The 14713-nt window shown below is 42.1% G+C and overlaps 1 protein-coding gene and 2 long non-coding RNA genes across 4 annotated transcripts; 2 read left to right on the top strand and 1 right to left on the bottom strand.

The window, feature by feature from the left end:
• Window positions 1-887: 887 nt before the first annotated feature.
• Window positions 888-2085, top strand: LOC134456609 (THAP domain-containing protein 3-like). Its single transcript, XM_063208065.1, has 2 exons — window positions 888-1114; window positions 1747-2085. The coding sequence occupies exons 1-2, from the start codon at window positions 965-967 to the stop codon at window positions 1903-1905; spliced, it is 309 nt and encodes a 102-aa protein (XP_063064135.1). The 5' UTR covers window positions 888-964; the 3' UTR covers window positions 1906-2085.
• A 1042-nt stretch (window positions 2086-3127) lies between these two features.
• LOC134456688 (uncharacterized) lies at window positions 3128-7701 on the top strand. Of its 2 annotated transcripts, XR_010036366.1 has the most exons (4): window positions 3128-3164; window positions 3743-3837; window positions 6608-6987; window positions 7078-7701. It is a non-coding gene; the product is annotated as an uncharacterized LOC134456688 (long non-coding RNA). The 2 variants fall into 2 exon arrangements; XR_010036363.1 differs by lacking the exon at window positions 3128-3164 and having other exon boundaries at window positions 3318-3837; window positions 6827-6987; window positions 7078-7688.
• A 104-nt stretch (window positions 7702-7805) lies between these two features.
• Window positions 7806-9429, bottom strand: LOC134456750 (uncharacterized). The gene is made up of 3 exons (XR_010036370.1): window positions 9187-9429; window positions 8096-8167; window positions 7806-7972 (listed from the first exon to the last, which is right to left on the bottom strand). It is a non-coding gene; the product is annotated as an uncharacterized LOC134456750 (long non-coding RNA).
• Between the last annotated feature and the right edge of the window lie 5284 nt (window positions 9430-14713).

Genomic DNA, 14713 nt, shown 5'->3' with positions numbered 1-14713 from the left:
CTGATTTCACGTAAAATGACCCATTGGGTGAAACTCAGCAGGGTTTTTTGTACTTTTTTTTAACATCAATTAGCAGAAATTTCCGTTGCAGGAGCTCATATTAGTAAAACAAATGGAAACAATGGAACAGACTGTTCTGAACTGTAGTTCATGTAGGCCTACTGTAAATGTACTGTGTGTGTGCGTGTGTAAGTGAAAGTGCCATGTATACACGTCGCAAAATAACTCTTAATCCGATCTATTTAAATCGCATTTATTAAATCGGACTTAAAAATATCATGTAAACGTAGCCAGTGTTGCATAAAATGTGCCTGCTGCAAATTAGGCATTACTTTGAGAGCTAGCTTGTAGTGCTGCTTGTTTGCTGTGCTACTTGGTGCAAATTACGTTTTTAAAGACTGACCAATGCTATATTCATCATTGCCTCATAAAGTATGGCGTCATTATGTGGACAAAAGGTCCACGAGCGCCACTTACTGCCCACGCGAGGTATTTTATTCTGCGCGCGCGTGTAGACACTCTCGCGCGCGCGATTTTGCTCTGCGCGCGCGCGCAAACGCTGCCACGCGCGCGCAAACACCGTCTCACGCGCGAGAGGTGACATGAATTTCCTCACGCGCGCGAGCAGAAATATGAATATTTAAATTATCTCCTCCCACTGGTTAGCATAACAAATGAGGCGGAAGTTTGTTTAGTCCATAATAGTCAAACACAGATCTCAGGTTGATAGACTATCGTTGCTACGGTGACTGCAACCGACCACCTTTGAAACACAACTGAAACGCAACTCACGGCTGCTGCTGACAAGGGCATTCACCTCTTTATTCGTAAACCCATTTTATTTTTTGGTGGATGAAAACATTGTGTCGATATGCTATGTCTATGTTCGCCTTATTCACCCGGAACGTTCTAAAGACGTTGAGGGGTACACTTCAGGGGTACATTCGGCAACGCACCAGCTGTCATGGCGCCTCACTGTTGTGTGCCCAAATGTTCGTCCTCAAAGAGAAAAAAATCCTTCCGTGGACAGACTTTCCACCGTTTCCCCAAAGAGCAGGCACTTCGCCGTGAATGTATAAATCACATCAAGAGGGATCCTGGTCCATATTTCAAGGTAAGATGCAAAATTATGTTCAATCATACGCATCAGCGATTCCCTGATTGACGCTCCCAACCCAGGACGCTCCCCTTTCATCTCGCTCCCACTAGCCAGATTATCGGTACCACCGCCATATGACGGAGCTAGTTATGTTGTTGATGTTAGTTTTTTGTTTCTAACCCTAACCCTAACCTTACCCCTAACCCTAAACCTAACCCTAAATTGCTTGTATGTGGCAGTATATGATAATACGTGAAATATAATCGGGTGGGACTACACGTCCGGGAGTGATAGAAACACCTGGGACCGCACGTCCGGGAGCGATCTCAGTTGGGAGTCTCCATCCCCCACCGCGCATGAGCTAGCACAAATAAGCTAGCTCGCCAAACTTGTCATGACTCACGTAGCCTAATGACGCGAATGCCTCGGTGAAATAAAAAAAAAATATGAATGTGTAATTACACAACGTTACATTTATATGATATTTCCAGATCGCTATTTCAAGATTATGCTTTTAATTGTGTGGTAAGCGATCCGATGGCCACTGATTTTGTGCTACCAGAACCAGTAGCATCGGCCTATTTGTGCCAAAATCAAGTTGTTTTGCTAACGAACTAAAATGCATACCCTGGTATTTATGGTTACAGATCAACGCTGAGACCAAGGTTTGCTCTGAGCACTTTGAGAAGCAGTGTTTTGTAAAGACCGCCCGTGGTATCACAAAGCTTATAAAGGATGCTGTGCCAACTTCGCCTGGACTTCAGAGAGGCCAAAGAGGAGAATCATCATTCGCAGACCGAGGTTAGTTTGTTCAGTCAATATTCAACTGACATGTGTTTAGCAACCCTCTAATAATAATAATAATAAACTGAGAATAGTTCGCCATAGGAATAGCCTACATTTAAATTTAGACAAGACTGGAGAATTAATGTATGTGCTGGAGATAATTGCACCGTTCCGCGGTGTCTCATTCAAATGAATTGCAAAGTAGCATGCTAGCTTTGGCTGTGGGGAGGGTTTTGAACAGGACTGGCCGCGCACGCACGCCGACGCTGTCAGTGTGAAAGGCAGAGAAAAACACGCCGGCCGAAACTAAACTTTAGCATAAAGACCGCGTTCGTCCCGCGACCGTTCCGCCTTGGTATGTTTTGGCCCTAAGACCCCTTACATATCGCACGAAGCAAAGCGCTCAGGCCTGGGCAGGTTGCCGTGGCAACGCTTCGCACAGCCCTGGCTGGTAGAGCTGTGAAGGATTTTGAATGCCAGGCAGCCAGTAGGGTACAGGGTACAGTACAGGGCAAGCTCGCTTTTATGCTGTTATTGAGAATTTGATTGAATGAGCAGGCGTTGTAAACTATTCTATGCATCAAAAAGCCTTATGTTCTGCGCAGTGCTCCTCCCTCCGAGTCCAACGACTTTTTAATAACTCACTTTTCTAAAGTTTTAACTTGGATTTCTGTCATGTTTAAACGCCACCGCTCCTGGATCTCTCTCTATGCTGTGCCCTGCCTAGTATTTCTGAGTCCCCTGAAATAGGCTGTTATAATGCACTGGGCCCTTTCTTTCAAATTAGTCAGTTCGTTTCAGATCTTGTCATTTGTGCTATAGGTGACTGCTCAAGATGTGGCTTCCTGTAGTTCAGAGATAGTTTTCAAAACTGCCTCAAGCTTATGTAGTAGTGTTAAGAATAAACAGGTGTGGAACATATGGCCTATATTTGAATAGTTGTGGGAATAACTGTGGGAACATGGAGCAGCAAGAATAAGCTGTGGGACCAATGAGCTGTGGGAACATAGAGCAGCTGACCCCCAACAGGGTCTTCATGGTTGTATGACCTGAATACATTTTCAAAGCGGAGCCACAGGATGCGGGCTTCTACTCTGTTCCAATATTAGACGCGCCTTTGTCCTGCACCTGGCCTCAGCGAGGTGGGATGTGCATACTCTTACTTTTATAAAAATGTTGTATATTGACCACTAATTCTGTGCATGCTGTCATACAGAGATGATGAACCATTCCTGAAGTTGAACGCCAGAATGCAGGAAGGTGCTGTTTAAGAGCCTAGGTAGGTATTTGCTCTCAAGACACTTGTCTGCCACAATTTAGGAAACACTGTCAAAGTGTGTGAATGACAAAGACCAGCTTACAATGAATTCTCTTCTCTTTTCTTTCTGTGCTGTGTGGGACATGTTTGACATGTAAATAGACCACTAGGCTAGTTCAGTTGTTGGCGGTGGATTTATGTTGATTATAAATACAAGTCCTTTAGTAGGCTAGTAGGCTAACTAATTAATGCGAGCATGACCTACTGTGTCATGCTAAACAAGCAGGAAGCTGGGCATTCTTGGTGACTCTGAGAACTATAATACAGGCCAAGTCGTCATTGTTATAAGATGGTAATAACATCATCAAATATTTGCCCTGTTGAATGGATGTACGTTTTTGCGTCACATCCTGTTGATGCTAAAATTACGTGCACTGTTACATCAAGATTCATGAACTTGTCAGCAGTGCAGCCAGCCTTCTTTCTATGGCCGTAATGTAATCGTTTACAGCTCTCGAAATGAGCAGACAGCTCAGCTGCTTGGTGCATACTCTTACCAATCGGTCTATATTATTCCCTCTTGCATTATTTATTTTCAGGCGGTGGAAGAAGCACTTGCAGGTATGCTACCGACCAGGCTCCTCAACATCAATCCGAGACGGAAGATGAAACGGGATGAAGCAGTTAGATTGAGGTAAACATCTACACACCCCTGTTCAAATTCCAGGTTTTTGTTACGTAAAAAATGACAGAAAACAAACTGAAAGCTTTAAAAGGGAAGAATAGAAAATAAAACTTCTATTAACATTGTTGCATAAATATGCACACCCTTAAACTAATACCTTGTTGCAGCACCTTTGGCTTCTATCACCGCACTCAGTCTTTTGGGTAAGAGTCTATCAGCATGGCAAACATAGAAGTGACAATATTTGTACACGTATCTTTGCAAAAAGTACTCCAAATCTGACAGATTGCGAATGCATCTCATCTGCACAGTCCTCCTCAGATTGCCCAACAGATGTTCCGTGTCATACAGGACTGAACTCTCCCACTCCCAGTCCAGGGGCCTCATTTATCAAGCGTTCTTAGGCACAGATCTGTGCGTAAAGCGTGCGTGCGATCATTCCTGAGCAAAGTGTGGGATTTATGAACATGTACTTGAACGTAGAAATGTGCCTAAATCTACGCACACCTCAGACCATGCGTGTGAGTGGAAGAAACACGAAATTGCGAATAATATTGACCGTACAAGCTACAGTTTGTTTTGAATGACAATGGAGTATGACCGTGTGCTATTTTACAGTGTTTTCGTTCATGTGTGTCTCCTTCTTTTACTTATTTTGAAACACGGTCCTCCTCCTGTCGAGAGCACCTCCACTTCTGCCACAGAAATGGTTCTATCTCCGCACTTCTCGCCAGCGCTTCGACTGGCGCGTGTGTCCGCGTGTGTTCATGTGTGTCCGAACAGGGTGGCGCCTTCGAATTAACATGGCATTTGAATATATTTTAATACCATATATGGTTACTTGGAGGCGTTTCGGGATGCTAATTACCCGGAATGCGCGCGTGCACAGTGATTTGGAAGGTGTGGGATTTATCATGCAGACGTGTGCGTAGGAGCAGCCAACGCACGTTTGATAAATCCCGATTTTTCTGTACTTGCGAACATTCTAAATTTCACTCGTAAGACACAATTTAGAAGACATTCTACGAACTGATGATAAATGAGGCCCCAGGTCTCTGCGGTCTTCTGAAAAGGACAATCTCATCATCCCCCGAGCCAGACTCCGTACTGTTGGTGACAGAGCTTTTTGTGTTGCTGCCCCCACGCTCTGGAACAGTCTACCTCCCAACATACGCCAGGCCCCCACACTGGCTACGTTGAAATCACATCTATTCACAGAGGCATATGGACTTTAACTTCACTGGCCCATCCCCTCCCCCTTCATGCCACTACAATGGCCCCTGTGGAACTGTTCTAAATTCCAACCTCCATGACTTAAGCCCCAGTTACAGCTAGAGATGGGATTTATGGCTCTTTTTCGGGATCCGGATCTTAGTGGCTCGTTCCTTTCAAAGAGCCGTTCAAAAAACTGGATCTTTTGGCTCTTTTTTAAATGATTTATTCAGTGTTAAGAATGTAATATTTTGACTCCTCCTCAAGGTAATTTTGTCCAAACAACAACTGATTATTCTCCTGCTTCTAAAGACCGTTTTTGCCTCTATTTGGGGCAAACAATTGTGTTTTTTCCCTAATTTTATTACTCTGGTCGAGGTCACGTGCTTAAAATGAATGAGAAATGAACGAAATAACGGTCGAGTGGCTCCCCCAGCTGTGATCCGGTTCCCATCGTTCACTTCAGGGAGCCGTTCAAAAGAACCGGCTCGTTCATGAACGACACACCTCTAGTTACAACTGAAGAACGATAATCACATAGCATGATGCTGTCACCTTCATGCTTCACTTAAGGCTTGGTGTTACCTTGGCAATGAGGTGTTGTTACCTTTTGTAATTATGTCCAAAATGTTAAACCTCGGTTTCACCTGACCATAATACATCTTCCCACATGCAATTGGGAGATTACAGAAGTATTTTTTGCAAAATGTACTCCACCGAGATTTAACTTTTTGGTCATAATTCGAAAGGGTATATTTGGCACAAAACATCACCCCAACAACACCATACTTTAAGTGAAGGGAGCCTTGTTGGGTGTTGGGTGATCTGAGGAGGACTGACTGTGGGAGATTGCACTCGCAATCTTTCTGATTTGGAGGGCTTTGCAAAGAGGGGTGAACGAATATTGCCATATTAATGTGTGCCATGCTGAGACTCTTACCCACAAAAGACTGTGCTGTAATGAAGGCCAAAGGTGCTGCAACTAAGTATTAATTTAAGGGCGTGTACATTTTTGCATTGCACTGCATTGATTAATAGTTTCGATTGAAGGAGGGAAAAGCTGTGAATTTATTTGTCTTTCTATTTTTTTTTACATCACAAAAACCTGACATTTGAAGAGGGGTGTGTAGACTTTTGGGAGCCACTGTACATGTAGAAATTATGTGTTCATATCTCTAACCCTCTTGGTTTAGCATGATAATGAAAAGAACTGTGAGCAAAAATGTGGCAAGCAGAAAACCAGAGTGGCTAGTGACTTGGGAAAACCCAACTGTGGCCGGAGAGCAAAACATTAATGTCAAACCCTTGTCTGTACCCAGACATGGGTTCCTACCAGGTGTACGGGTACCCAAACACAACCACATCGTATGCAAAGCGCAAGTCTGAATTAAATTTTCTACACACATGTACCTAAAAAGTGTACCACAGTCACCGTGTAGTTTGAATACTTTTACTTGAAGGAGAGGATTGTGCACACAGGTGCAGTACGAAGGTCAACTGTAGTTTTCAGAGTGAGGAGTCTGCACACTTAGAATCGTTTTTGTTGCGTTTTATTTTTTCATGGCAGGATAACGTACCTCAACAGTCTTCTTCAGATTCTCTACAAACACAGTCTGAGTGGTGATTAGAACATGCCTGGCATCCAAGGGTGTGGCCAGTTTGTTAACCCTTTACACTCTACACTTTACAATTAGAATTATTGTACACTGTCTGGACAAGATGTAGAATACTACTGAGCGACAGTGATATGTCATGTTCTTAATACTGTTATATCCTGTCATTACAGACAAGGCGGCCGGAAACTTTGATGACCTCAATGACACTGGCTAGGTGAAGGACATCAACAAAATGGCATCAGGTCACCAGACATCAGCTCATAATCCACAACGTCATCAACCATTTTGCGCCAAAAATGAAGCCGTTCACATACCATGGCATCCTAAGCAGGTAATTTCATACCTCTCAGTAACCTCAGAATGTATTAACAGAATAAACAAAATCCTCACTTCCCATAATTTCTACCACATGTTTCAATAGGCAGCACTACACTACTGTGCAACAGTGAGAGAGAGCGGGCAAGGACAAGTAAAGCGGACCTACACTACAGCAAGACTTTGACACTTCTCCACGTTAGAGGCAGCCATCACCCCCACCGTTGAGCAGCGGCTATGTGTAACCCCCAAAAGAGGAGATGATCCGACGATGTGTGTGTGGTGTGTGTGTGTGTGTGTGTGTGATGTATGATATTGTAACACTTCAGTCCTTCTTTTATACTATACAGTGTATACATATACATTTGTGGGTTTGTTTAAAATCCATTGCTGAGGTTAAGAAATGCATTATGACAAATACATCTGATTCAGGTGTACTGTCTTTTATTTGCCACAAATAAATCACATCCTGGAAACCTGTACGATGTGTGGATTTAAAGATCTGCCAGATCTTTGTGACGGCACAGGATTGCAGTGGAACCCAAACATAGCCTACGAACTCCCACGCCATCTCACCAACTGCCGATATGCAGTATGCCTGATTTTTCCTGTACAGCAAAGAAATGTAGAGATTGTGCCTTCATCAAGAATAGGTCATTTGGAATCACAACTATTATTCAGTTTACTTTGTGCGTGTGGTGTTGCTATTGCTGTTATTATTATGTTACTAGTGACCCCTTTAGTTGAGTTCAATAGTCTACATGAAATCTCTGCACTTGTGTTACCACTACTGGGATTGGCAGCTCCCTAAATGAAAATGAGAAAAACTTGCCTGGATGAAATGTTATGAACTGTATGCGTTGTGCTGCTTGCTGAAGTAACATGACACCCACATCACCTTCCAGAAATAAAGTGTATACAGGCTACCTAACCAGAGTCCTAGAGACCTATTGCTGCTGTGTGATGAAATCCAGGCAAAGGCCCAAAAGCTTTGGCAATTGCTGCAACATGTAAAAAAGGTAGACAGATTAGGCCCCTGCAGATATGGCATGTGTAGATGGATTCAATAAAAAATTTTAACCACTTAAATGGCTTGGGTCAGACAAGCTGGGCTGCACACTGACCTCTTCCATGTTGCCCATGTGGTTTCGTTGGCTGTGTGTGACAACCTCCGTACAAGGGCCGCCGATCAGCAACTGAAGGCAGATTTATTTATTTTTTAAAATGTCTGCACCTTTTTTATTAAATGTATTGCATTGCACTGGTATCACATTGCATTAAATGTACTAGCCAAGTGACACAGAGAGCAGGTGAATACAGTGTATTGATCTGTACCATTTATGTCACTTCTTAAAGATTCAATTATTCAACTCTATATTCGAAGAGGCCGGTATTGCTCTACCATTTTCCACGAACCAGTCAACTTCCTGGGAGTAATTGCAGTACTTTGAGAAAGCGATCTTTCTAGCCTAATCATTCATTGTGCTTGTGTCAGTATTGTAGTGTCATTGTTTATTTACAGTGTGTCGACGCCATCTACTGGATACTCAGCGCACGGTTCATTTTCTAGCCACTTCATCATTTAATTCCAAAGCGATTGAGCTCTTTGATGCAATGTAGGCTAAATTCACCTAGAGCTCTAGTTGTGTATATCCAATGACTTATGTAGACCTCCTTGTGTATACCCGTTGTGGATCGCTGAATACATAGCCTACATTAAATCCATATTTCGGTCTCCGGTCTCAAGTCAACTGCGGCCGTCTTGCCTACTGTCGTCACCAGCTATGGAGAACACGACAGTGGCAAAATGGATGATTGTTCCAACCGATTTCAATAAAGGTTCTCTGATCTGACCGCTTGAATTGACTATCCGGCTCCCTCTTTTATTGCAATGCTTACCAGCAAAAGTATCAAACACACTTGGATCCTTATAGCCTACATTACAAATATCTGACTGGACCATCGTAGGAAACAGGTTTGTACCGGTATGTCTCTCAGTCATGCAGCACACGGAGCTGGATTTCAGTGAAACATTGCACTTACAACATGTTAACTTAAGGTCTCTGTAAACGTGCATTTTGGTCTTCTTTGCAAAACAACTTTGTCATCATGCCAAATGCCTAGCCTGCTAACTTTAAGCTCTTAAAACGCACTCGTCGTGAGCAAAATGAAGCTTGACAGGACACGAACCATATTTGATGAAATGTCTACTCACTTTATTCCTCATCTGCTGTCTGCGAATCTCAACAAGTTCGCCCATGAAATAAACAATTAAAAACAATGTTTTCATAAAAATGGGTAAGCAACCTTCAGTCATTCCACTCGTCAGTAAACGCCAGCTGCAGTTACCGTAGCAACGATATCAACAATTGCTCTTGAGATCTGTGTCTGATTATTTCAGACTAAACAAACTTCCGCCTCGTTGGTTATGCTAATCAGTGGGAGGAGATTATTTAAATATTCATATTTCTGCTCGCGCGCGTGAGGAAATTCATGTCACCTCTCGCGCGTGAAACGGTGTTTGCGCGCGCGTGGCAGCGTTTGCGCGCGCGCGCAGAGCAAAATCGCGCGCGCGAGAGTGTCTACACGCGCGCGCAGAATAAAATACCTCGCGTGGGCAGTAAGTGGCGCTCGTGGACCTTTTGTCCACATAATGACGCCATAATAAAGAGATACAGTAAAAAGCCCACCTCACACATTGTCATTGTAACATAGCACTGCGTACTCTGAAGTTTTATTCAGGGCCACACTTTCAAAGGACCAATGTAAACCATTATCTCAATAAAGCATAGCAGCATAGTATCATGCTCAAGGCACTTCAGTCATGGTGAACGATGGGAGGGTGGGGTGGTAACATGGCCAGGGTACCACAGTTATGGAGAATGATGGGTGGGGTGGGAAGTTGCCATGGCCATATTCATGAATGCAACTATGACCGAGTATTTGCCTGTCATCTCACAGTACAATTCAACTTTTTAACTGAAATGTACTGTTATTTTACTTATACTACTGTATAAATATTGTAGAGCACTTTTAGGTTAACAATACTAATACTGTGAACGTTCTGTGGAGTACTGTTATTTAACAGTTCAATTGTTGCTGAAAAAATGTTACATACTGTGATACATTAAACAGCACTGAGCTGTATTTGATGTTTGGTGTGAAATAACAGTAGAATTACAGGTAAATATAATTGCCAGTAACTGCCGTTATTTTGCAGGGGAATTTTCTTACAGTGTACATAAATGTGCAGTATGCTACTTCCCCAAGATGCTAGATTGACTGTTTGTTTAGTTGAATAGTTTCATACTATTACATTCATGTATGATTAGTCCTATGAGACCAGCTACAGTAGCCGCCAGCTTGGTAGCTAGCTTGGAGGTAGAAAAAAATGTTAATCACGGGTCCTTCTGTCTGGTGTCATTTGCTTTGACATGGTCTTCTTACATAAATGAACAAAATGGCTCCTCAAATGTTTGTAAATTCCCCAAATTACTGACAAAAACTGTGGAAATTCTATCCTGATACTTTTAGTCACTGTTTAACAAGACAAATATAGAATTATGCCAAAGTAGTTTATAACGTGTTGAGAATTTTTCCTGTTTTTAACAGGTTTAAAATTGTATCTCATGTTTTTACTGTTACATTTTTTTACCTTTTATACCCTTATTATTCTATCAAAATTGATTAAGTTCAGATAAATTGTGCTTGGTAGTGCCAAGTCTTTCACCCAAATATAAAGGGACAAAACTGGAATAAAAATAAAATGTATTGAAAAGAACAATGAGGTTGTTTTGTTTGTTTTTGTTGTTTAGTTTATTTCTGCTCTCAGTTAAATCAGGACTGAATAAGCCTACTTTTTAAGTCTAAAAATGTCCCATTGATTCAATAAGTTATATCAAGGTGGACGGTCTGAATGTTTTCACCACCATGGGTATTTGTTTTGTTGTTATTAGAGTAGTAGAGTAGAGTAAAGTAGAGTAGAGCATAATTTTTTGATCCCGAGGGAAATGAAGGTGTCAAGTAGCGTACGTACATAAATACAGAAGAAGACACACATAAATACAGACGAAGACTTCACACATAACATTGCACATATATCCACCATACATACAGTGCCGCCAGCTACTATTGGCACCCTTGAAGTTTAAGTACATTATGAGACATATCTCTAGACAACAAATAATAAGGTCAACCATGATTTTTCTATAGATAGCTTGTGGTTGATACTAAATATAAAAATTATCAACAGCATTAAATACTAAACTATGAGAGGGAAACAATTAAAGTTGGTAAAGCTCCCGGGATCACTGGTATTGGCACCCTTTACTGGATACCATTGTGGACACCCTATTTGACTCAATTATGGTAAATCGCAAATGGGAATCACCTTTGACTACTTGCTTTTGCCCATAGAACATGAATTAGGCAAGGAATTATGATATTTGTGTTTAAATAACCACCTGTTACAGCTTGTGTGTCTTTCACCAATGTGAAGACAGAGGAGCTGCCTGAGGACACCACAAATACTATTATTTGCAAAAACAAATATTTTCATCTCAAAAGACCTTGGTATACCATTTTCAACACTGTGTTGTGTTATTCAGAAATCTGCCAAACATGGAGCTGTAAAGAACATCCTTGGATGTGGGGGGTAGGGGAAGACATTATGATAAAAGTCTTTGGAAGTCGGTGCAAATAATGAAAAAACACAGGGGCTAACATCTACAGACCTGACTGTCAACTTTGAACTGTTTTGGATAGTTTTTTTCAATAAGCACCACGTGTTAAACACTACACAAAGTAGTGCATTTTGGTTGGAGACCAAGGCAGACCACATTGCTTAATAAAAGTCATAACAGGGAACACCTGACGGCTGTGTGAGATAATATAGCACAGCCCTTTTAAGAATGATGAAGCAATAGCACAGTTTTTCAGTGACTCACATGTTCGCATACTCTGCAAGAAAGTCTTTAAGGAAAAGGACACCCTACCAAAAATCAAGCATGGTGTCCGATCCATAATATTATGTCACCCCATTGTTGCATCAGGTATTGGAGGCTTTGACCGTATCACAGGTATCATGACAGGCATCATGACATGACAGGTATCATCATTTACAGGAAAATTTGTAACCATGGCAAGAACACTTGGTTTGAGTTGAACATCATGTGCACTCCAGCAAGACAAAAACCCAAAGAACACATCCAAATGCACAGTGGATTGGTTGTAAAATGAAAGAACACAGTCATTGATGAAAACCAAAACCGTCGGAGGCTGCCATTGCTGTCTAATAGTGTGCAATTAACCCTTGAAGGAGGGGTGCCAATATTCCTGGACATGCCCTTTTAAGTCTTTTTGCTTGAAATTACAAAATGCATTTGGAAATAAATACTTGGCAATTCTAAATATCTTATAATGTTCAATTAAAAGATCCTGAGGGTAAAAGTTGTGTATATTTCCATTTATTTCTGGATATATTGCACACTTTGTAAATAAAATTAAGGGGTGCCAATACTAACTGGCGGTTACTGGTAGATTACAAAAAAAGTGTCCAAAGTGTCAAGGTGCCAAAGTCACTGTGCATAGTCCAAGGAAGAGATCCAGGGTCAAGTATCAATTGAAGAGCCGGGAATCCACAAGTTGCCCACTGTGGGTTCCCGGCTCTTCAATTAATACTTGACCTTTTATCATTATTATTTCTATTGTTTTTATTATTTTATTATTATTATTTTATCATTATGTATTAATATTAGAGATGCACCGGATCCAAGATCTGGTTCCGGATCTGGCAGGATAATAGGGTTTTTCACAGGATCCGGATCCGGTTCCAGCTGAGGCTTTTCAGTCAAAATAGTTTGAGCCAACGTGATAAAAAAGGCCCACGTGTGTGAGTAGGCTATGTGTTTCAACCCTTTCGTAGGATCCGGTATCCGGTTCCGGATCCGGCAGGATCTTAAGCAGTGGATCCGGTATCCGGCAGGATCCTAAAAATCAGGATCCGGTGCATCTCTAATTATTATTGTCTTCAATACTGACAGACTATTTTATCCTTTGGGGCAACCAAATAGGAAAGGTACTTGATATTGCAAGCCACCTTATATGATGCCACAATGACAAGCGTAATGGGACAAGGGAGATTGGATTGGATAGGATAGAATAAGCCTTTAGAGAGAAACTTGTCAACAATCTTTGGGTTACAAGTCTAACGCCCTAACCGCTTACCCATGACTGCCCTTTAAGACAATAGACACAATAGACAACAGTATACTGATTAACCACCTAGAGTCCTGGATGGGACTGTCTTTTGGTTCTAACCATACAGCACAGGAAGGCATTTTTTTTACAATTGGGGAATGGTACCATTTGTCCACATGGTACCATTTGTTACCATTTGTTAACAATTATGACGTGCCCTTTGGAGCTGCTCAGGGCTAGCCTGGCTCTCACGCAGACCCTTCATGCTTCGTGAGCTCACACGAGGATCTGGAAATCTAGCCCGAACGGAATCAGATATTTCACAGTCTGTCCAATCAGAATCGTGGGGCCAGGCATATACAAGTCAGTGGTTGAAGTAGTAGTGATTCAAAAAAAGCTATGTGAATTCTCCAATCAGGTTTGAACGGTTTTGACCACACCCGTGCCTTTCCAGAGCCAAGTTATTGACAATGTTCCAACCATCGCGTGAGAACCAGGTTAGCTCAGGGAAGTTGCCTGGGCCCTCGCCTCTTCTCTCTGTATGCTGCTTCCGGGCAGCGCCATCAGAGAGCACAACATTGACTTGCAGCTATATACTGAGGATACACAATTGTAATCTCTGTTCAGCCTAACCAAACAACCACCATTCACGCCTCAACCACCTATATCTGCCATCACTGAATAGATGAGCTATAAAACTGAAGTTGCACTCATTGACCCGAAAGACAAACGCTTAGGCCCTTGATACACTTGCTGCAGGATACGCGTTTCGTGCACGAACTCGTTGCCATGTGTATATCATGTCAATTCAGCTCTCGTTAGATACTGCAGGCAGACGCGTGCTTTCACTGTAATCACTGGGGCTGATCATAAGAAAGACTGCACTGTTCCACAAGTGTTTTCTGTGAAAACGATGATGGTGGCAACTTTTCAAGTGTCTCATTGAGTTTGTCTGAATTTACAAACATTTATGCAATCATACTTCCCTGTTGCACTTTGATAAAGGAGCATGTAAATGCACAGTAGGAGCAAAAGCAGTATCGTCTCCTCAACCGGGCAGTCCTCCTTTTCGTTTTGTTTTCCTTACAGTGTGTGTCCAATTTCCAGATCGCAATACTGCTCTCTCTCTCTCTGCCCCCTGGATGATCCCGCCATTATTGTGCGTGTTGGTCTAGTGCTTCTAAACCAAGCATGTGCAACAGGGCCGTCGTTAGCCCTATTTTAGGGGGGGACAGGTATAGGAGGGGGGAAACAGGTAGAGGATTGTGCTTTGTGACTGACACCTCGAGAAAAGTGTAATTACTTACACGGATGAAATCTTCCGACCCAAAGTACCAATTTTCACTCACAATACCCATGTAATACATCCATTTGATAACGTCTTGAAGTTGAGCTTTGATATTTGTCTTAACAGTTTGAAAACACACACAAACTGATTAAAATAACTACTAATGGAGTAAAAAATGACCTAATATCTGCCGGGGATGCATAGTTTTCCAAGTAAGGAACCTGTTTGAATGAATCGCTTCCTGACCACTGCTTCT

This window comes from Engraulis encrasicolus, chromosome 1 (assembly GCF_034702125.1).
Source record: "Engraulis encrasicolus isolate BLACKSEA-1 chromosome 1, IST_EnEncr_1.0, whole genome shotgun sequence".
NCBI classification, from domain to species: domain Eukaryota; kingdom Metazoa; phylum Chordata; class Actinopteri; order Clupeiformes; family Engraulidae; genus Engraulis; species Engraulis encrasicolus.
This window is presented reverse-complemented; position numbering and strand designations above follow the sequence as displayed.

Excerpts from the sequence above, each read along its gene's own strand:
- LOC134456609 (XM_063208065.1), top strand. The coding sequence starts at position 965 with ATGGCGCCTCACTGTTGTGTGCCCAAATGTTCGTCCTCAAAGAGAAAA. Across the intron at positions 1,115-1,746 it reads ATCCTGGTCCATATTTCAAG|ATCAACGCTGAGACCAAGGT; the intron begins GTAAGATGCAAA and ends TTATGGTTACAG.